This window comes from Ranitomeya variabilis, chromosome 5, assembly GCF_051348905.1.
Source record: "Ranitomeya variabilis isolate aRanVar5 chromosome 5, aRanVar5.hap1, whole genome shotgun sequence".
NCBI lineage: Eukaryota > Metazoa > Chordata > Amphibia > Anura > Dendrobatidae > Ranitomeya > Ranitomeya variabilis.
In genome coordinates, this window is record NC_135236.1 from 47,633,890 (window position 1) to 47,656,881 (window position 22,992).

At 42.3% G+C, this 22,992-nt stretch overlaps 1 protein-coding gene across 5 annotated transcripts in view; it reads right to left on the bottom strand.

Annotated features, from left to right (window-relative positions):
* Positions 1–22,992, bottom strand: part of LOC143774327 (A.superbus venom factor 1-like) — a 247,395-nt gene that overhangs the window by 163,231 nt on the left and 61,172 nt on the right. For 2 of the 5 annotated variants that reach the window (XM_077261792.1, XM_077261791.1), the window contains exons 2-7: positions 18,090–18,249; positions 12,252–12,342; positions 10,860–11,046; positions 10,598–10,754; positions 9,890–9,960; positions 8,567–8,658 (exon numbers count right to left, since the gene is read on the bottom strand). In XM_077261792.1, coding sequence (XP_077117907.1) covers positions 8,567–8,658; positions 9,890–9,960; positions 10,598–10,754; positions 10,860–11,046; positions 12,252–12,313 — 569 coding nt within the window. In that variant the 5' untranslated portion in view covers positions 12,314–12,342; positions 18,090–18,249. Of the gene's footprint in view, positions 1–8,566; positions 8,659–9,889; positions 9,961–10,597; positions 10,755–10,859; positions 11,047–12,251; positions 12,356–18,089; positions 18,280–22,992 lie in introns of those variants that run through there. The other 3 variants (XM_077261793.1, XM_077261795.1, XM_077261796.1) reach the window with 3 other exon arrangements.

Below are 22,992 nucleotides of genomic sequence, written 5' to 3' on the forward strand. Positions count from 1 at the left end.
CCAAACAGGAAGACAGGACTGTCACTGTATGAGATTCTGTTTGGCAGGAGCCCCAATCTTGAATGTTTTTTTCCACAACAGTTGCAGCTCAAGTACCAGGACTTGACTAGCTATGTGCAGGCCTTACATGGACACCTTGCCAAAGTGCATTTAACTGTCTTCAGTTCTCTTCCAGACCCAGACAAGGTTCCTGGACACCATCCCTTTGTGCCAGGAGACCTGGTGTATGTGAAAAAGTTTGTGGGCAGAGATTGTCTCCAGACAAGATTTGAAGGACCCCACACGGTGATTCTGGTCACCCCCACTGCAGTAAAACTTGAGGGAAAGAGCACCTGGATCCACACCTCATATTGTAGAGAAGACCGAACCAGTGTTTAGTCACAGTAGTGACTGAAGGGAAATGTTGCTGTTGTTTTTGATCCTGGAACTGAGGGCCATCCTTGCCCCTACCTTTTCGGCCCCTATTGCAAAAATAAGAATTCTGGTCCCACTATTCTCTGGGTAAACCTGACAGCTCCGATGCTGCCTGGAATACGGGAGATGATTGGGGATATAAACCTAGTGAAGCCATGTTCCCAAGGATGGGACGGGTAGGAGTCTTTGTGGGAGAATGCATCTAACAGCCTTTCTGCAACCACTTAGGGGCTGTAAATGGGGTAAAAGTTGTCACCCCCTCCTCCTAAATCTCGAAAGCCCCCAATCTGCTGACCTGCAGACATTTGTACTGGGAAGGCATTATAATTATGTATTTAGTAGTGGATACCATGGGAATTTAGGCCATATACAGCTCCAGGATATTAGTTTCAGACCAACCAAAGCCCCTGTTACCAGTACACCTAAAATAAGCCCAGGTGAGCGTTTGCAAAATGTAGTTAATGAAGTGATCCCCATTCCAGGTCTCAGTTGGCAAGAGGTTTTCTCCATAGAAACACAAACAGCCCCAAGGAAAAACCTGTGGTTAGAATGGGTGAGATACAATGTAAGAGTCCAGAATATCTCTGTAGGATGTATTGCTTGTGCTGCTGCGAATACACACCTATACACACATGCATTGCTTTTTCCTGATGACAACACCACCGCCTGTGTCATGAATTTGTTGAAAGGTTTGAAGTCCACTGATTGCCCAGATTATGTCCCACTAATTCATAAGGAACCTAAACTAAAGGTCCCAGGAGAAGTAACCGTACAAGTTTCTGCAAAGAGAACAGTTCTCTAGATACTGATTTGTTAATTAAACATACACAATATATGTACACCAAAGATACCTGATGAACCTACCAGAAAGAGAAGTTTTGATCAGCTCCACATGAGTTATGAAGAAGATCCACTAGTATATATTTATACCATTGGAGTGCCAAGGGGGGTGCCTGACCAGTTTAAAGCCCAGAACCAGATTTATGCTGGCTTTGCTTCTATAATCCCACAAGTGCAGATTAATAAAAATGTTGAATGGATCAAATATATATATATTACAGTGAACAAAGATTTGTCAATTATAGCTGTGATGCCTTCCAGGGTATAGTTGAGGATTTGGGCCCTAACACTTGTATGACCCATGCTGCAATGCTGCAACCCGACCTAAGAGAATTACACTGAATCCTGTCCAGACAAGATCACATGCAGTGATATAAGAAGCTGACACAGGATTGTGGTTGGTGGATAGTGGGGACATTAACCTTTGGGAGTAGGCTGACAGTAATCCTTTTGGGAAGGAGCTGTAGACCAGCATGTCATGTCGCCCCCACCACCAGAGAACCAACCACATCAGGTAGGGTAAGACAGATACAGGAGTGTTATCCCTGGAGGCCCTCTGACTAGCTAGCTATGCAAAAACAATTGGCTGACCCTGAGAACCAACCTTTCTCATTTTACAAACAAATAATGACAATATGATAGATGTATAAGTACACCTGGGCAGGCCTAGGTAGTTAGTGAAAGCAATCCCGACTGGCACCTTCCTCAATCAAGAAGTAGACCCACCAGAGTATGATGGTACTGATCCAAGGGAGATCCCTAAGTATGTCCCCCTCAAGAGAGTAGACAGAACCCCCCATTCTCAGATGATGCTAAGAGATTTAGTTTAGGGACAGTGGGAGAACTCCATGTGAGGTTAGTGAAGGGTTCAGCTGCCTGGAGGCCTCTCGCTAGGGGAGAGTTTCTGAGGTGTCTGGATGAAGAAATCCACCTCCCCTTTTCCCATCACATGGACAGTCTCGAAGGATCTTTCTTTAAGGGAAAAACTTAGTGTTTAGGGGGGATTGTCAAGGTGAAAATATATTTTCATATATACTTTTTGTACTGCTGTATCTTATACTGTGAAATAATAAGTTTGTACAATATCATGAAAGATTAGTAGTACAGATGGGTATAGCCAATAAAATTGTCAGTTCTATTTTCATTTACCCTATGATTACACAAATGTGGGATAAATTGGTTAGGGCCACAGACTATCTAGATGATCAAATTTGGGATATATTGGATATATTTAATATACTACTGTTGTTGTCCAAAACCAATTTATCATAGTCACTAATCAATATACTGTATTACTTAACAGCAGCACAGGGTGTTATTTGTCAGGTTATTGGACCCGCATGCTGTTATTATACAGTATAGATCCCAATAGCTCTATGAAGTTAAAGTTAGAGGATATTTAAAGATTCAGAGATTAATATGATAAAGACAATGACCGTAATAAGGACAGTTGGTGGGCAGACACCTTCTCCTTTCTTAATCCAGCCAATTGGTTTGAGGGACCTGGGGGCTGGATAGCTGGAATCTTGCAAAGTTTGTTACATATCGCTGCCTTTATCCTTGTTATGTATGTAATACTAAAATTTGTTTTTTGGTGTATTTCTGTGTGTATTAGGAAATTCTGCACTAGGATAACTAATGATGAGACCAAAAGCGTTGCCACCTCTGCTCTTCTCTACACCGATTTCACAAAGTTACCTGATGAAGATGTTGAAGCCAAGTGCATGGCTATCTTCAAAAGATCCCCACTACTGTTATTAATACTTGTTATTCGTAAATTCTAGTATACAGGGGGGACGGGTACGCCGCAACAGCCATGGCTGGTAACATGGCACCAGTCATGTGAAGACCAGTACCCCTCGAGCTTAGAGCTTGGGATAGTACCTCTGATGCTGGACATTAATTAACAAAATTTATCTAGGGGGGAATGTGAAGGAAGAAATTAAGAAAGGTTCTCCATTTTGTGCTTTTCGACTCCATTTTGTTGTTTTTATATAAATTTTGTTAGTAGGCTAAAGTTTACAGCTGTTATGAGACCTTGAGGAGACCTTGATTGTTGCAATCTAAACAGAATATGAGACTGAGGGTGTATTGTTCTATGAAGCTTTGACGCACAGATTGTTCCTGCATTCTTATAGGCTAAGAACTGTGAGCATGTTCTTATGCTGATTGGTTGAAGTATAATTTCTATGACAATGATAAGTCATACAGAATAAACGGGGGCCAGAGAGATCAGCTTGATCCCCCCAAACAGAGACACACGTCTCCGTCTGGTCATTTTCAGTTGCCAGCAACACCTTATATATTAATTTGGAAATCACTGGGTAAACCGTGAAGGATCACTTTAGATCCTCCCTCAACAATAGCAAGTATATCTGCAACTCCTGAGAATCCAGCATGACTGAAAAATCCAAACAAAGTCTAAGCTGGACAAAAACACAATGAATTGCACTGAATTGCAAAGCACACTGCATGTGTGCACAGAGACAAAAAACCAGACACTTATCTTAGCTGAATTGGCAGCAGAGCATGAGGAACCAGAGAGAGATGCAATCCCTCCAAGAACAAGGGACAACTGGCCAGGAGTAATGGATCCTGCACACCTAAATACCTAGTAGAGCTGCAATAAGCAGAAACACCTGCCCTGGATTACAACCCCAAGACAACTGCACTACCACTAACAACCACCGGAGGGAGCCCAAGAGCAGAATTCACAACAGTACCCCCCCCCTTGAAGAGGGGTCACCGAACCCTCACCAGAGCCCCCAGGCCGATCAGGACGAGCCAGATGAAAGGCACGGACCAAATCAGCAGCATGGACATCAGAGGCAAAAACCCAAGAATTATCCTCCTGGCCATAACCCTTCCATTTGACAAGGTACTGAAGCCTCCGCTTCGAAAGGCGAGAATCCAAAATCTTCTTAACCACATACTCCAACTCCCCATCAACCAACACAGGAGCAGGAGGATCAACAGAGGGAACAACGGGCACCACATATTTCCGCAATAAAGATCTATGGAAAACATTATGGATGGCAAAAGAGGCCGGAAGGGCCAAACGAAAAGACACCGGATTGATAATCTCAGAAATCCTATAAGGACCAATAAACCGAGGCTTAAACTTAGAGGAAGAAACCTTCATAGGAACATGACGGGAAGACAACCAGACCAAATCCCCAACCTGAAGCCGGGAACCAACACACCGACGACGGTTAGCAAAACGCTGAGCCTGATCCTGAGACAACACCAAATTGTCCACCACATGAGCCCAAATCTGCTGCAACCTGTCAACCACAGAATCCACACCAGGACAATCAGAAGGCTCAACCTGCCCCGAAGAAAAACGAGGATGAAAACCAAAATTACAAAAGAAGGACGAAACCAAGGTAGCCGAACTAGCCCGATTATTAAGGGCGAACTCGGCCAATGGCAAGAAAGCCACCCAATCATCCTGATCAGCAGACACAAAGCATCTCAAATAAGTTTCCAAAGTCTGATTAGTTCGCTCGGTCTGGCCATTTGTCTGCGGATGAAATGCGGAAGAAAAAGACAAATCAATGCCCAGCCTAGCACAAAAGGCCCGCCAAAACCTAGAAACAAACTGGGAACCTCTGTCGGACACAATATTCTCCGGAATACCATGCAAATGAACCACATGCTGAAAAAACAACGGAACCAAATCAGAAGAGGAAGGCAATTTAAACCTGCTGAATGGAATCACCAGAGGAACGAGGTTTCAGAGCAAAAAAACAGTTTACAGTTGTTTTTAAAACTCAAAAATTTGGACCTATCCCCAAAAAACAAATCAGGAGTAGGAATCCTAGGCTCTAAAAGCGGAGTCTGAATATAATCAGAAATGCCCTGTACCCTAGCAGCAAGCTGGTCTACACGAGAAACTAATCGCTGAACATCCATGCTAGCACACGTCTCCTCAGTCACCCAGAGGAAAAGAGGGAAGGAAAGAAAAAACAGACTACAGAAAAAAAAATGGCTCAACACCTTTCTTCCCTTCTTCTGAGATGCATTTAACTCATTGTTGGCCAGTTGTACTGTTATGATCCGGTGACCTTGGAGCCGCATGAGAGACTTTCTCAGGAGTAGGTGGTACCTGTACTAACGGCAAACCCTAAACTGACACCACAACTAGAAGTAGCCGTGGGGTGTACCTAACATGTCCTAGACACCTCGACACAGCCGGAGGACTAAATACCCCTATAGGTGGAAATGGGAATTCTATCTTGCCTCAGAGCAGAACCCCAAAGGATAGGCAGCCCCCCACAAATATTGACTGTGAGTATAAGAGGAAAGACACACGCAGGCAGAAAAACAGACTTTAGCAAAAGAGGCACTTCTAGCTAAATAGAAAAGGATAGGACAGAATTCTAAGCGGTCAGTATTAAAATCCTAAAAATATCCACAGCAGAAAATACAAATATACTACATCTAACTAAAGACATAGCAAGTATATCTGCAACTCCTGAGAATCCAGCATGACTGAAAAATTCAAACAAATTCTAAGCTGGACAAAAACACAATGAATTGCACTGAATTGCAAAGCACACTGCATGTGTGCACAGAGACAAAAAAACAGACACTTATCTTAGCTGAATTGGCAGCAGAGCATGAGGAACCAGAGAGAGATGCAATCCCTCCAAGAACAATGGACAACTGGCCAGGAGTAATGGATCCTGCACACCTAAATACCTAGTAGAGCTGCAATAAGCAGAAACACCTGCCCTGGATTACAACCCCAAGACAACTGCACTACCACTAACAACCACCGGAGGGAGCCCAAGAGCAGAATTCACAACACAGATGATTGCTGGAGACACTGGGAGCAATGCTGGAGACACTGGGGGCAATGCTGGAGACACTGGGGCAATGCTGGAGACACTGGGGCAGATTGCTGGACACACTGGGGGCAATGCTGGAGGACACACTGGGGCAGAAGATTGCTGGACACACTGGGGGCAATGCTGGAGGACACACTGGGGCAGATGATTGCTGGAGACACTGGGGCAATGCTGGAGACACTGGGGCAGATGGCTGGACACACTGGGGGCAATGCTGGAGGACACACTGGGGCAGATGATTGCTGGACACACTGGGGGCAATGCTGGGGACACACTGGGGCAGATGACTGCTGGAGACACTGGGGCAGATTGCTGGAAACTGGGGGCAATGCTGGAGATACTGGGGCAATGCTGGAGACACTGGGGCAGATTGCTGGACACACTGGGGGCAATGCTGGAGGACACACTGGGGCAATGCTGGAGACACTGGGGCAATGCTGGACATACTGGGGCAGATTGCTGGACACACTGGGGGTAATATGCTGGACACACTGGGGATAATATGCTGGACACACTGGGGCACATTGCTGGACACACTGTCTGGGGCAATGCTGGACACTCTGGGGCAATATGCTGGACATACTGGGGCAGATTGTTGAACACACTGTCTGGGGGCAATGCTGGACATAGGGGCTAATTAAGGGATATTATTACTGCAGTGATGTATTTATTTTATTTTTTGAGTATACTGTTTTAAATGGGGGGGCGGTCCTGTTACTGTGCAGAGTGACACTATGTCGCCTTTTTTTCTTCATGTGGTGTAATGTAGAAGTTTGGAAAAATTAAGTAATGTGTTCTGCAAGCGGAGCTCGAGATAACTGTGTTATTTCCTGCAGAAACGAGTCCTGGCTGGAAGAAATGATGGCGGTCTGTGCTGGATGAAAGATGAAGGACTTCACCTAGAGATGTCACAGGTGAGTCAGTGTTACCTATACACTGACACTATACACTGTATACTATATACAGAGCTCCTGAATATAATGTCACCAGTGATCACTGTATTACCTATACACTATATACAGAGCTCCTGTGTATAATACCACCAGTGATCACTGTATTACCTCTACACAGACACTGCATACTATGTACAGATCTCCTGTGAATACTGGCACTTATGGTGATAGTATTGTGTTGTGTTTTTTTATTACTGATCAGTATTGTAGTATTCATTCACTATGTGGTGGTAATATGTGGTCTGGAAATGGTGTTGCGGTATTTGTCCCTTGTATGTGCTATTTGGTCACCAAGTGGTGGTAATATGTGGTCTTGACATGGTGCGGTGGTATTTGTTCCTTGTATGTGATATTATTCGATCACTGTGGTTGCAATTTGTGGTCTGGTCATGGTGCGGTGGTATTTGTTCCTTGTATGTGATATTGGTCATTTTAAAAATTGAAAAATAAATCCAAATATACCTAAATTGTATTGCATATTTTAACAAATATTTAATAGGTTACAGTAGAGTAGGGCCCGGCCATTTTTCTGGAATAATCTGGTTCAGGTATAACATGACCCCCGTCACATGACCCCCCGTCACATGACCCCCCCGTCACATGACCCCCTGTCACATGACCCGGGGGGCCCACAGTGTCTGAAGAGCCCGGGGCCCTGGCTACCCTTAATCCACCCCTGGTAGCATGACTTAATAGTTTAAGGATATTAAAGTTTACAGTTTGAAAATTGCTAATTTTTCTCCAAATTTCTAATATTTTTACAAAATAAGCGCAAAGTGTATTGAACTAAATTTACCACTACCATAAAGTGCAATGCGTCACGAAACAAAAACATTTGAAAAAACTGACCGTCACATCCAAACATAGACTAAGTGTGAACAGGTGCTGAACCTAGAGTCACCAACTCTTATATAGTCAAGCAAATAAGGCAGCACACTGCAGCGCTGAAACATGCAAACATGAAACACGAAAATTTAACTGCATTACTGCACTAGAAATAAGAAAAATGAGAGCGTTTAGCGCATAAAAATGGCCAATTTTATGTGTACCTGGTAGCCACTTAACGGCATCTCTCTTATACCAGAGAATGTTAGTCTAAGAAGAGGTTTTCATAGGTACCCATTCACATGGAGACGTTTATTCTCAGCGAGGAAAGGAAAGCATAGGACCTGGTATAAGAGAGATGCCGTAAAGTGGCTACCAGGTACACATAAAATTGGCCATTTTTATGCGCTAAACGCTCTCATTTTTCATATTTCTAGTGCAGTAATGCAGTTCAATTTTCGTGTTTCATGTTTGCATGTTTCAGCACTGCAGTGTGCTGCCTTATTTGCTTGACGAAACAAAAACAATCTCAGAATCACTGGGACATGCATGTTAAAGTGTTCCAGAGTTGTTACCACATAAAGTGACACTGGTCAGAATTCAAAAATGTGGCCTGGTCATTAAGGTCAAACTAAGCTAGGTCACTAAGGGGTTAAACAACCAGATAAATGTGGTATTTACCTCTGTACTTCTGGTAGTCTGAATGAAATGGAACCAATACCAGAATTGCCTATGATTGTCGCATATCTATTAACAATTACGTTTTCAGGCGTCTGTACAAAAAAAAGAAGAAAATGAAGCAATCATTGTAATAGGTGTAAAGTTAGATCATCCAAATTATTTAATTTATAAACTAGGTGATAGATTGAATATTTGAACAATATTGGAATTCATTTCTTGGACTTCAAATTGTTGACTTGAATTTAGACTTAGGATAAAATTAAGAGGCTTGAACTAAAGTGTATACAAATTTCTAGAATGGAGAACGTGGCATTAGGAATGGTCTTTACTGTTGTAGCCACTAGACCTGCTACATTACAATAGGAGTAAAATGGAAGCATTTCAGTGGCCAAGGGCTACTTGAGTACTAACTACAAAGGATACCGCAATACCATCCTACTCCATAATGTTTGACTTGACCTACTCCCTTTCTCTTGGGCTTTGTGGTATTATTTGGTCACCGTATAGTACTTATAAGTTGTACAGTGCTGTGAAATAAGAGCTGCAGATGCGCACTTGTTTGTAATGACTCTGCTTTCCCCTTTTGTAGATGCCAGACATGAGATCAGTGAGAACAGAGCTGTGTGTCATTGTATATTTCACATGAGAAACCTACTTCAAAGATTATCCGTGGGGGCGTGTCCTTTTTTTTTCCCCTGCATGATGTCTTCTGTTTATGATTGGTCAATGTCATGCAGTGGTAAAAATGACCAACCCCAATGAAGAATCTTGGCTAATAACCACTTGGTCTTAGCATAAATTAGAATTTAAATTTTGCAAGTTATTAACTCCATAACAGAGATGAGATATAAAAAAATAAAAATGTACTTTTTTTTTTAAGCCCCACAGCCACTAATCCATGACGTGGCCAGTTTATCATGCTCAAACTGGTGAAAGGTCCTCTTTGGGTGTTTTTTTTTTGTAACTGAGATGGAAATAAAATAATATTTTACATTTTTTTATTGGTGCAGTACTGCAACTATTATTCTGATTTATCAATGGGGTAGAAAATCTGTAACGGCATTTTATGGACACAATAAAGTGACTGATTTATGGCATCTTTTTGAATTGCTAAGGACAAATAAAGTTCCAACTACTATAACGCAGCGTTCGTCTTTGATGAAGACCATTTCATAGAATTGTATCTGATTGTACTAAAACCACGACTTTGGTGGCACAGTAGTGTTGTAGCTCTACTATTTCCAATTTAACATCTGATTAGTATTTTTTGTCACATAGCTTTGATTTCATTGGTAAAATTTGCGTTGAGAAGATTTGTCTTACCAGAAAATCAATGATCAAATTTGTGTTCATTGGAGACATCTTGTAGTTTATAGAGAAGATACGGTAGAGAACTGCGCAAAGAAGACAGAGAAGATCAGTTAGACAACTAATCAAGGTGGACAAGGACCCTAAGCCCGAAGACCAGCATTTGCATCTCTTGCTTTAAGGAAATGAAATTACTGAGAGTGGAGAAAATAAATATCTAGAAGGTCCTCAGTGGAGCTTGATTGACCACTTACTGAATCTTTCTCTCTCCAATGAGAAGTTAAAGGGATTCTGTAGCAACATGATGAAGAGTAAATATCATGATCCCAGTAATGTGCTACTTATTTGTCTACTTGCTGTTGTTTTGATAAAATCACTATTTCATTAACAGGAGATTATCACTAGAGGACTACTTGAGCTGCTACCATGTAGTTCTCCATATTCATGAGTTGTTTTAGCTCCTCTGATTGGCAGCTTTCTGCCTATGTACAGTGTACACACAAAACAGCCAATCAGTGGTGTGGGCGGGGTTATGCCGAGCTCAGCATTTAGAGAGCTGCTAGATCTACAGCAGATAAAACACTGATTTTATCAAAACTGTAATAAGCAGCACAATAATCATGCTAATTTCAGAAGGGCTAGCGATAATCTGCTGACAGATTTCCTTTATTTGAGCTATACAACAAGTGTATTCCAACAGACACAACAATCGAGTGCTAATACCTGTAGATCCCGGTTTATAGATTGTCTTATCAGTCTGAATGAAGGCATGTCCGCTCTGATAGCTGAGCAGGACAACTTTTTCTATATTGCACACAGAAGACTTCACCATCACATAGACATATTTTTGGGGGTCTTTCGCTAATTTATCAGAAGGAATCTGAAAGAAGAAAAAGAAGGAAATAAATGTTCTACAAAGAGAAGAGTATCGGCTGATATTTGTATACTGTGTATTAGTGCCGGTTGTCTTATGCCATGATTTTACCGTGACTGTGGCTGTGCCCAGGAAATTGTTGTCATTATTCAGAGAGATTTTCTGCTTTGCTAAACTCCAAATTCTCTTTGGAAAATCTTGAATCTCAACTTCAGCCTCGAAAGCTTTATCGTGTCCATCTACAACGATGGTTTCTTCACTCTCCAGTCGTAGAATGTTCGGTGTAATGAGAGTGCATCTGTCATAGAAACACAAATGAAGAAATCAGCCCCAATATTCGGCACACACAATGGGACTTGATTAAGGTCTTTTGTGGTCCCATAGGTGAAAGTTAGGTGGAGACCACTTAGAGAGGTTGCTCATTACTTTAACATTCATGTCCTATCCTTAGTATAGGCCATGATGGCTAACCTGCTGACATGCAGCAAGTGGCGATGGGTGCACAGAACAGTAAAGGTTCGGCATCCCTACTGAACACCTACTGTTTGGGCACGGACTCCAAACATGGACTACAACAGGAAGTCCATGTTACTGTTCGGGTTCAGCCCTCTGAACACCGGGTGATTCTCGCACTGTCATGTGCATGATAGCGCCACAAACACTGCTTCTGATCGGCAGTAAAATCATCTCCGCAGGTCAGATGGCCGCGGTTCCCACGCTGTCCAATGAGAGCATGAGCCTGCCTTATGGTCATGTGACAACAAGCTTCTCTTCCTATACAGGAGAGGGAGGAGGTGAGCTGTGATATCACCTATTGTGATTGATGGATCCTGTGTTATCTACTCTATATAGAGGTGATATCAGTTATTGTAGAGGAGAGGGAGGAGGTGAGCTGTGATATCACCTATTGTGATTGATGGATCCTGTTTTCTATGCTGCATATAGCAACGTAATTAGTCATTGTCCAGGAGGAGGAGGTGAGCTGTTATATCATCTATCGTGAATGGTAAATCCTATGTTATCTACTGTATATAGAGGTGTTATCAGTCATTGTACAGGAGCGGCAGGAGGAGGTGAGCTGTGATATCACCTATTATGAATAATGAATCCCATGTTATCAACTTTATAAAGAGGTATTATCAGTAACTGTTGAGGAGGAGGAGGTCAGCTGTGATAGCATCTATTGTGAATGTTGGATTCTGTATTATATATTATATTTAATGGTGTTATCTTACATTGTAAATGAGGAGGAGGTGAGCTGTGATATCACCTATAGGGAATAACGTACCTTATTATCTACTGTATATAGAGGCAGAGGGGGAAGCTGTGACATCACCTCATGTGGCTCACACCTACTGTATTGTTTTTGTTTTCTTTTAAGTTTCATGTAATTGGGAACACTTTAGTAAATTAATACTTTAGGCAAGTAATTCTAAAAGTAGATCTGTCTTTTTCCCTTTTTTATACTTCTGTTTAAATGGAATAAAGTACATTTGTACTCACTTTTGTCCAAGGCAGCCATGCAGTAGAGCGAGCAGCGTAAGACACAGAAGTTTGCACCCCATGGCGCCTCCAGGATACAGTGCAATTATACCTGGAGATTAAAGCTTTAGACAGATTATAGTACAGACAAAGCAAACAGTTCTCTAATCAGTAACAGATGAGCCGGGAATATTAGCAAATTTTGTAATTCCCAGGAAAAGTAAACCCAGTAGAAGTGGCATAATATTTACAGAATGTGTCCTTCATATTTGCAAAGCTTTAAAGGAACCTATCATTAGAAAATAAACTACTGTTTAAACAAAAAATTTAAGGACAAAGACCCCCAGGAAGACCAATAATATCTGAAATCAATTGCCTCACGACTAATCTTTCGGAATATCTAGATAAGATTCTGCAGAAGTATGTTCCTACAACAAAAACATTTAGTACACATTTTCCAAGGTATCCAATGGAAATTCCATTACATCATGGATAAGTTGCATATATTGTCATTGTACACCATGATTAGTAATAAGGGTTGTGAGGCGATGTAATCCTTCCTAAACAGGAGGAAAAAGTAATTAAAAATGCCAGGTGATCAAATTAATGTTATTATAATTATTTTAAACATGAGGCTTATTTTTATTTGCAGATGGGAGGAACTGCTATGGGGACCAGATTCACCCCAAGTTTTGCAAATGTATACATAGGTAAATGTGAGAAGACTCTTACACCCTGTGGGGAACTTGGTGCTAGTCAGGTCTTTTGGAAGCTTTTTATAGATGACATTTATTTTAATTGGGCAGGGGGTCAGGATTTCCTCACTCAGTTTTAAAATCATATATATACAAATTATTTTAATTTATCATTCGCATCCACTATTAATGCCACATCCGTAAATTTCTTGGTCCTTACAGTGTTTGTGGAAGGCAAAAATTTAGCCACAAAAACATATAGAGTAAGCCAACAGATAGTGATGGCTACATTGAGAGAGATAGTTGCCATCTACAAATATTGCTTGAAAATATTCCAAAAGGACAACTAATTCAAATAAAAAGAAATTGTGCAAAACAGGAAGACTATGATGAAGAAGCCCAAAAAACTATGGAAAAGTTTGTCCAAAAGCGATACAACAAGACCAGACTGAGAGAAATAAAATAAACAGTAGAAAATATATCTACAAAATCCCTATTAATTACACACAAAAAAAGGAACATTACCAAACACTACATTCAAGGTACCAATCAACAACAGCAACCAAGGTACGCAACACAATCAATAACGCAAATTATTAAAATATATTGTAGAATATGTAAGGGGACAAAATAATAGGGGATCTTTTCCATCCAAACCCAGTTTTATTTTTAAAAGAGCTAATAATCTGGCAAGCAAAATAGCACTGACTTAAATATGCAGACTGTAACACAAGAGGAAAGGAAGTTTTTTTCCCCTGGTAAACATTGCGCAATGTGTAAAGCAAAGGGAGAATGTAACCCCATACACACCCTTGAAACTAATGAAAAAATATGCACAACAATAAAAACACATATAACTTGATATACAAGGGGTGTACTTAATTGCATAAAATTACCATGTCAGAAACACTATATAGTTGGGACTAAACGAGAACTGTGAGTGAGACGAAAAGAACATATTTACAACATTAAGAGAAAGTCCACTGGGCACCCCCTATCCCAGCATTATACATTGGCACACAATGGAAATATAGTGAGAAGCTGCTTTCGTGGTGTGGAAAAAGGGGGGATTTTATCAAATAAGATGTCGAGGGCTGAAAGTAAGTGGATTTGTAGATTATATACATTAAAACCAATAAGTCTTATTAGTGAGATAGAATTGTTTGCCTTTTAATAAGAAAATAATAAAGAAATGAAAGATGGAAGCCTGAGATGAGACACTTGCCTATATAAGCACTGCCATGGATTGCAGGTGTAACCCCGATAAAGGCAGTCGCAACCGCAGAAACGCATTGGATAGGCAAGCACTCTGTTTCATAGCCAGGGGTTCTTTTTGAACAGGTGTTGGTATAGTAGTGACCGGCCAGCACCATACCATATCTTTTTGTTAACATCATTCATGGCATACAGGATCCCACCACAAGCTTAGTGTCTTCCCAGCCCGAGATGCTCTTCACCACCACAGTGCCACAAGAAAATATTTTTTAACCACTGGGACTAAACCGCATGTAGGACGGATTATTATTATTTTGATTATCTTTTTCTATAAGGCCAAACATTCATTCGATTCATCCTAGTCAGTACATCTCAGACTTTGTTTTTAAACAAAAAATTTTTGTACCATACATTTTTTTTAATTATGGCAATTTTTTTTGTATCAAAAAGCAAAACTAATAATCTTTAAATGTTTGCACTGGCCACTAGGGCTTTTTAGACTTATACTTCCTGTCATTTCAGGAAGAGTTTTCAGCAGGCTCCTTATCATCACAGCCAGGATTACAATAAATAATAACATAGGATCCGACATAGAAATTAGAGGATGTCACATGTGACCCTGAAATGACGTAGGGTCCCCCAATAAATTCAAACCAGCAAAGGCTAAATAGACAGCTGTTGGTTGATATTCATAACCTGGAAGTGGTGATAGATATTTCCTACCCCCCCAGGCTCCCAACATCAGCTTTACCCCTCCGCAGAAATGGTGTATCCATAAGATGCAAAAAGTCGGGTGCTTAGCCTCGCCTTTCCCACTTGGTGGTGGAAAGTGGGGTAATAGGGTTGGGGTTGATGTCGCCTTTGTATTGTCAGGTGACATCAAGCCAAGGGGTTAGTAATGGAGAGGGATCTATAACTCACCCCCATTACTAACCCTATAGTAAGTTTGTAAATAAACACACAGCAAGAATAAAGTCCTTTATTTGAAATAATACAAAACACCCTGTTTTACACATTTATTTAAAAATAAAAAGCACAGTTATGCTCACCTTACACCCAATCCATTGAAGTCCTTGGCCCCTGTAAAAAAAAAAAATGAAATAATAAACAACCATATCTCTCACCTGTCTGACATGATGATCAGCCATACTGTCCCAGGCTGTAATCCATCTCTGCGATATGTGGTTTTCATCCTGAACAGTGCCATGATGCGACTGTCCAGGCCGAAATCCATGAGAGAATAAGCTGTTGTGAGCACAGCTTCAGTGATTAGCGGTGACATCATAAAGTTTACCGCCGATCACTGAGGCTGCATTCCCAGGATCACTTCACTGTGATCGGCCTGATGAACTGCAGTGACCTCAATGAGATCATCACGAGCACGAAACAATGATGAGAGCTGCCTTCAGCACCTGGCCAGTGCCTGGGAATAGCGAGAACTATACAGCTTGTTCCCAGGCGCCGGTACGTGGCACATGGACATAAAACACGGACAGGGACAGCAGATGGATACATGGATGTCACATAAGAACATACGGATGGAACACAGGCACCGACCACAGATCTCACCAGTACTTGTTTTTCTTGTACAGGAAGCACCAGGACGTGTGACGGAGGCCTTCCTTTATACTTGAAATGTGTACTATTATTTATCCACAGTTTTGGGGGCATTTTTTAATTAGTGCTTAGCGGGCGACAAGGCGACAAAGATGGCGGAATCCTGCGAGATTCCCAAGGGAGAAACCGGAGGAATATCGGAGAGAGACTAAGCTCTGGAGACAAAGCTAAGGTCTGGAGACATGCTAGCAGGCCCACTAGCCGCAAGGTACAGAGAGTTGGCATCCTGGGTGGAGGTCGTTATGTACGACCGACTTTGGAAATGGGGTCCATAGAAGAGTTTGTTATCCGTCATTGACGGAACAAATGCCTAGAAGGCTGCAACTAGGGTCATGTTCTTCAAAATTTGTATTTTTTGGATGGCTTAGCACTGTTTGCAGAGCTTTTATGAGAGCACCACAACTACACTTTATTTACAATATATGAATGGCGCATTACAGTTGGTGCCTTCAAGGGTGTATGGATGACCCTACTTGTAATTCTTGGCAGACTTTGCCATAAGTGCATAGCCTTTCGGAGTCTAGGAGTACCACTACATGACAATTTGAACATCATATGTATGAGGCCCTCCTTCATGTCTAATACAGGGTGTATCTGAGTCCCTCTCCCATCTAGCTTTTGGCAGTTCTTGCTTCCTTCATAAATGACACTGAAATTTCCATTTTTTTAATAAAAAATGCAATGCTGGATTACTTAAATTGTTTTTTGTAATCGTTTTTATATTTTGACATATATACAAATCAATATACAGGAAAGAATATTTCTTAACATTTTTTTCCTATAAACTCCCATTTTTCTTCGATTTTGAATGTTTTATTGTCAGTCCTTAAAGTGGAGCAAAAGTGTGACACCATTGTTCTCAGCAGTGATCTGGGAGTCAAAGATGCTTCCAGGGTTCTTCCCCATGCTGTTCTCCTTCAGCACTTTTTCCATCACTTTCAACATTTTTACTGCCCCCTAAACCTCCTTGTAGGTTCTGCCAGAAAAATGCTCGGATTTCCCATTGACTCTCATTATATACTCGTTACTCGAAACAGGTATCCAAGCATTAGGAATAGTTCAATTCGACTAATGAGCATCCAAGCATTTTAGCGCTTGCTCATCCCTATCGCCAGTGAAATGTTTCTCGATTTGATGACCTTATACAGTGACTTAATTATTAATTTGCCCATAGCTATTCTCCTATTGACTTCCAGTGTTGTCACTGTATCTTGAGTCATCATCATCCACCACCCTCGGATCCTTCAGACGGAACCTGAAAACCCATATCTTCAGGAAAGCCTACAGCCTGCAATAACCATTCTGCCGCCTCACCAGCACCCGAGCTGCCACCTCACCACCACCCAAGCTGCCGCCTCACCACCACCTGAGCTACTGCCTCACCACCTCTCAAGCTGCTGCCTCACCACCACCAGAGCTGCCGCCTCCCACCACCAAAGCTGCCGACTCACCACCACCCGAGCTGCCGCACCTCCGACCTTCTGTCTCTTCCCCCTTATCCCATAGAATGTAAATCCACAAGGACAGGGTCCTCTCCCCTCTGTACCAGTCTGTCATTGTAAATTTGCTTACTGTAAACGATATCTATAACCCTGTATGTAACCCCTTTCTCATGTACAGAATCATGGAATTAATGGTGCTATATAAATAAATAATAATAAATAATAATAATAATCGATGTGAGCAGATTGAAGCCCTTTACACCTTCCAATTCATCATCAACCATCTCAAATGTGTCCTAGTCGTACCTTATAAGTTTGACAGGTAGCAGAAAGCCTTAAATTAATGTCACTCTGTTACGTGTCAAGCTGTGCTAGAGGAAGTGCAGATCATAGCGAAATGGTTGTAGCCTTGGTGTGTTCTGTACCCCCTATGTGCGATCCTGTTTTTACTATATTACTATTACTATATTTATCCTATGTTTTTAGCACTGTATAGCAGTATTATGGTATGTATGCAGTATTATGTGGAACTTGTACAAGGCATTATTACAAAGTATTATTTGCTTATTTTCATTTATATGTAATACAGTTATATGAAAAAGTTTGGGCACCACTATTAATCTTAAGCTTAATGTTTTATAAAAATAGTTTTTTTTGCAACAGCTATTTCAGTTTCATATATCTAATAACTGTTGGACACAGTAATGTTTCTGCCTTGAAATGAGGTTTATTGTACTAACAGAAAATGTGCATTCCGCATTCAAACAAAATTTGACAGGCGCATAAGTATGGGCATAAGTATAGGTTCCCTTTAAGAAAAGGATGATTTCTTCAAGTTATTTTACAAAGAGGGTGGATTGGGGATATCACAGATAAATTGTCTTTTTTACCTCAATTGTAAAGCCACTCCTGTCTATCATAGCTTACATCTGCCATTGCATAGACCTTGGAGACATCCATGTTCTCAGCTTTGGAGCTTTCAAAAGGGAAGTCTTTTCTTTCACCACAGTAAAATCCTTAGTTTTAAGATTTTCTTTCTAGAGAAATAGTCTGGAAGGGAAAGATAGTTAGGTTTTTTTTATTTGAAAAGATTCATTTGTTGATCAGAGTTTCAGAGTTACTCAATGTTTACTCACTGGCCAATGAACCCAAGAAAAAGGTTCTGCAGAACCCATTGGTGATGTTACACATGAAGGCCGTCTACCTCCTAAGCTGGAACACAAATGGAAGTACCATAATACCTGAATTAAGAAAGACATTCTCTTACGGAATAATAAGGTATTCCTTCAAGGCTGGGTGTTTATAGACTGTAAGGATTTACCAATCCAAGGCTCCTTAACATGATTGAAGAGATTCTGTCTCATTAGCATCTTTAGATAACCTAGGAAACTTAGTCATTTCAGCAAATGTTATATAAATCAGTAGTCAGGGCCGGCGTCAGCACCCGGTGCACCCGGGCAAGTGCCGGGGCCCTGAGCAGGCAGGGGGCCCACTCGCCGTCGGGGACACTGGTGTGCTATAGTGCCAGCCCCCGCAAGTGGACCCCCCGCCTGCTCCGGGCCCCGGCACTTGCGATGCTTACCTCTCCCGGTTCCAGCGCTGCAGCGTCTTCCATCTTCTGACTGTGACGTTCAGGTCAGAGGGCGTGATGATGTCACCAGTGCGCGCCCTCTGCCTGAGCAGTCGCACCACAGAGAGCAGGAAGACGCTGAGGAGTCCAGAGCAGAGCAGCGTCAAGCAACGAGAGGTATTTCATTTTTTTTTTTTTAAATATTTGGAGCAATATATGGGGACCATCAGAAGGGGCCCATATATGGAGCATTATATGGGGCTAATTCTATATGGAGTATCTTATGGGGCCAATAATATAAGGAGCATCTTATGAAGCCAATTCTATAGGGAGCATTATATGGGGCCAATTTAATATGGAGCATCTTATGTGGCCAATTCCATATGGAGCAGTATATGGGGCCAATTACATATGAAGCATCTTATGGGACTAATTATATATGGAGCATTTTATATGGCCAATTATATATGGAGCATTATATGGGGCCCATTATACATGGAGCATCTTATGGGGACAATTATTTTTGGAGCATTAAATGGGACCCATTCTGTAAGGAGCATTATATGGGGCCTATTCTGTATGGAGCAATATATGGGACTCAGTATACTCTATGGGGCCGATCATATACTGTATGGAACATTATATGAGGCCCATTATATATGGAGCAATAGATGGGGCCCATTCTGTATGGAGAATTATATATGGCTCACTATACTGTATGGAGCATTATATGGGGTCAATTCCGTATGGAGCAATATATGCAGCTCATTCTGTATGGAGCACTCTGTGGTGCTCATTATATTGTATGGAGCATTATATGAGGCTCATTATTCTTTATGGAGCATAATACTGGGCTCATTATTCTGTTTGAAGCAATATATGGGGCTCATTATTCTGTATAGAGGACTATGTGGTACCAATTATACTGTATGGAGCACTATATGGAGCCATTATACTGTATGGGGCAATATATGGGGCTCATTATTCTGTTTGGAGCAATATATGGGGCTCATTATTCTGCATAGAGGACTATACGTCCGGTTTCTGAGCTAATGTAGAATGCACAATAGATATCACTCATGTAATGTAAGAAGTAAGTGAAATCTTTGGCATTGTACTATACCTATATTTCTCTGCCGTATCCGTACATTATGAATTGTGGTATGTGTTAAAGGGGCCCACCGGGACTCTGTCATGTACCCAATGGCAGGGAAATTAGCAACAGAACATGGGCAAAAACAGGACGAGCTCTAGGGTGATGGAACCTGAGCTGACCGCGATCCTGAACCTCAACACTCAACTAACAGTAGCCGGGGAGCGTTCCTGGGGGGACTCTAGACGCCTCGCGCCAGCCGGAGATCAAGCTTCCCCTATCAGAAGAATCACAGACCTCTCTTGCCTCCAGAGAAATATTCCCACAGAAATAGCAGCCCCCCACATATAATGACGGTGAAATGAGAGGAAGGCACAAACGTAGCAATGAAAACAGATTCAGCAAAAATGAGGCCCGCTAAAGCTAGATAGCAGAGGATACAAAAGGTGAACTGCGCGGTCAGCTTAAAACCCTTCAAAATACCATCCTGAAATTACTTGAACTCATGTGCCAACTCATGGTACATGAGTGGTAATTTCAGCCCACTAGAGCAACCAGCAGCAGAGAATTACATATCTGCAAGCTGGACTAAAAACATGAAAGCAAACATGAAACTGGGAATTCCAGACTTAGCTTGTCTTGAAGGCTAGGAGCAGGTAGCAAAGGTAACAGAGACACGCTGATAGCCGGCAAGGGAATGACAGGAAAGCCAGGTTAAATAGGAAACACCCAGCCACTGATGGACAGGTGGAAACCAGAGACCGCAACCCACCAAAGTCACCCAGTACCAGTTGTAACCACCAGAGGGAGCCCAAAAACAGAATCCACAACAGTACCCCCCCCCTTGAGGAGGGGTCACCGAACCCTCACGAGAACCCCCAGGGCGATCAGGATGAGCTCTATGGAAGGCGCGGACCAAATCAGTCGCATGAACGTCAGAGGCGACCACCCAGGAATTATCCTCCTGACCATAACCCTTCCACTTAACCAAATACTGGAGTCTACGTCTGGAAACACGAGAATCCAAGATCTTCTCAACAACATACTCCAATTCTCCCTCCACCAGCACCGGAGCAGGAGGCTCCACCGAAGGAACAACGGGCACCTCATACCTCCACAATAACGACCGATGGAACACATTATGAATAGCAAACGATGCTGGGAGATCCAAACGAAAAGACACAGGGTTAAGAATCTCCAAGATCTTATAAGGACCGATGAACCGAGGCTTGAACTTAGGAGAAGAGACCTTCATAGGGACAAAACGAGAAGACAACCACACCAAGTCCCCAACACCAAGTCGGGGACCCACGCGGCGACGGCGATTAGCAAACTGCTGAACCTTCTCCTGAGACAACTTCAAATTGTCCACCACCTGATTCCAAATCTGATGTAGCCTGTCCACCACCACGTCCACTCCAGGACAATCCGAAGGCTCCACCTGACCAGAGGAAAAACGAGGATGAAACCCCGAATTACAAAAGAAAGGAGAAACCAAAGTAGCAGAACTAGCCCGATTATTAAGGGCAAATTCGGCCAGTGGCAAAAAGGCAACCCAGTCATCTTGATCAGCAGAAACAAAACACCTTAAATAAGTCTCCAAGGTCTGATTAGTTCGCTCCGTCTAGCCATTCGTCTGAGGATGGAATGCAGACGAGAAAGACAAATTAATGCCCATCTTAGCACAAAACGTCCGCCAAAATCTAGACACAAACTGGGATCCCCTGTCAGAAACGATATTCTCCGGAATCCCATGCAAACGAACCACGTTCTGAAAAAACAAAGGGACCAACTCAGAGGAGGAAGGCAACTTAGGTAAGGGTACCAAATGAACCATCTTAGAAAAGCGGTCACACACAACCCAGATAACGGACATTTTCTGTGAGACAGGGAGATCTGAAATAAAATCCATGGAAATGTGCGTCCAAGGCCTCTTCGGGATAGGCAAGGACAACAACAACCCACTGGCCCGAGAACAGCAAGGCTTAGCCCGAGCACACACTTCACAAGACTGCACAAAGGTACGCACATCCCTTGATAAAGAAGGCCACCAAAAAGACCTGGCCACCAAGTCTCTAGTACCAAATATTCCAGGATGACCAGCCAACACAGAAGAATGGACCTCGGAGATGACTCTACTGGTCCAATCATCCGGAACAAACAGTCTTTCTGGTGGACAACGATCAGGTTTATCCGCCTGAAACTCCTGCAATGCACGTCGCAAGTCTGGGGAGACGGCGGACAATATTACCCCATCCCTAAGGATACCAGTAGGCCCAGAGTCTCCAGGAGAGTCAGGCACAAAACTCCTGGAAAGAGCATCTGCCTTCACATTCTTTGAACCTGGCAGGTATGAAACCACAAAATCGAAACGAGAAAAAAACAACGACCAACGAGCCTGTCTAGGATTCAGACGCCTGGCAGACTCAAGGTAAATCAGATTTTTGTGATCAGTCAAGACCACCACACGATGTTTAGCACCCTCAAGCCAATGACGCCACTCCTCAAATGCCCACTTCATGGCCAAAAGCTCCCAATTACCCACATCATAATTGCGCTCGGCGGGCGAGAATTTTCTAGAAAAGAACGCACATGGCTTCATCACCGAGCCATCGGAACTTCTCTGTGACAAAACCGCCCCCGCTCCAATCTCGGAAGCATCAACCTCAACCTGAAAAGGACGTGAAACATCTGGTTGACATAACACAGGAGCAGAAGAAAACCGGCGCTTAAGTTCCTGAAAGGCCTCCACAGCCGTAGGAGACCAATTAGCAACATCAGCACCCTTTTTAGTCAAATCAGTCAAAGGTTTAACAACACTGGAAAAATTAGTAATGAACCGACGATAAAAATTAGCAAAACCCAAGAACTTCTGAAGACTCTTAACAGATGTAGGCTGTGTCCAGTCACAAATAGCCTGAACCTTGACGGGATCCATCTCAATAGTAGAAGGAGAAAAAATGTACCCCAAGAAAGAAATCTTCTGGACTCCGAAAAGACATTTTGAGCCCTTCACAAATAGAGAATTGGCCCACAGAACTTGAAACACCTTCCTGACCTGTAGAACATGAGACTCCCAGTCATCAGAAAACACCAAAATATCATGCAAATACACAATCATAAACTTATC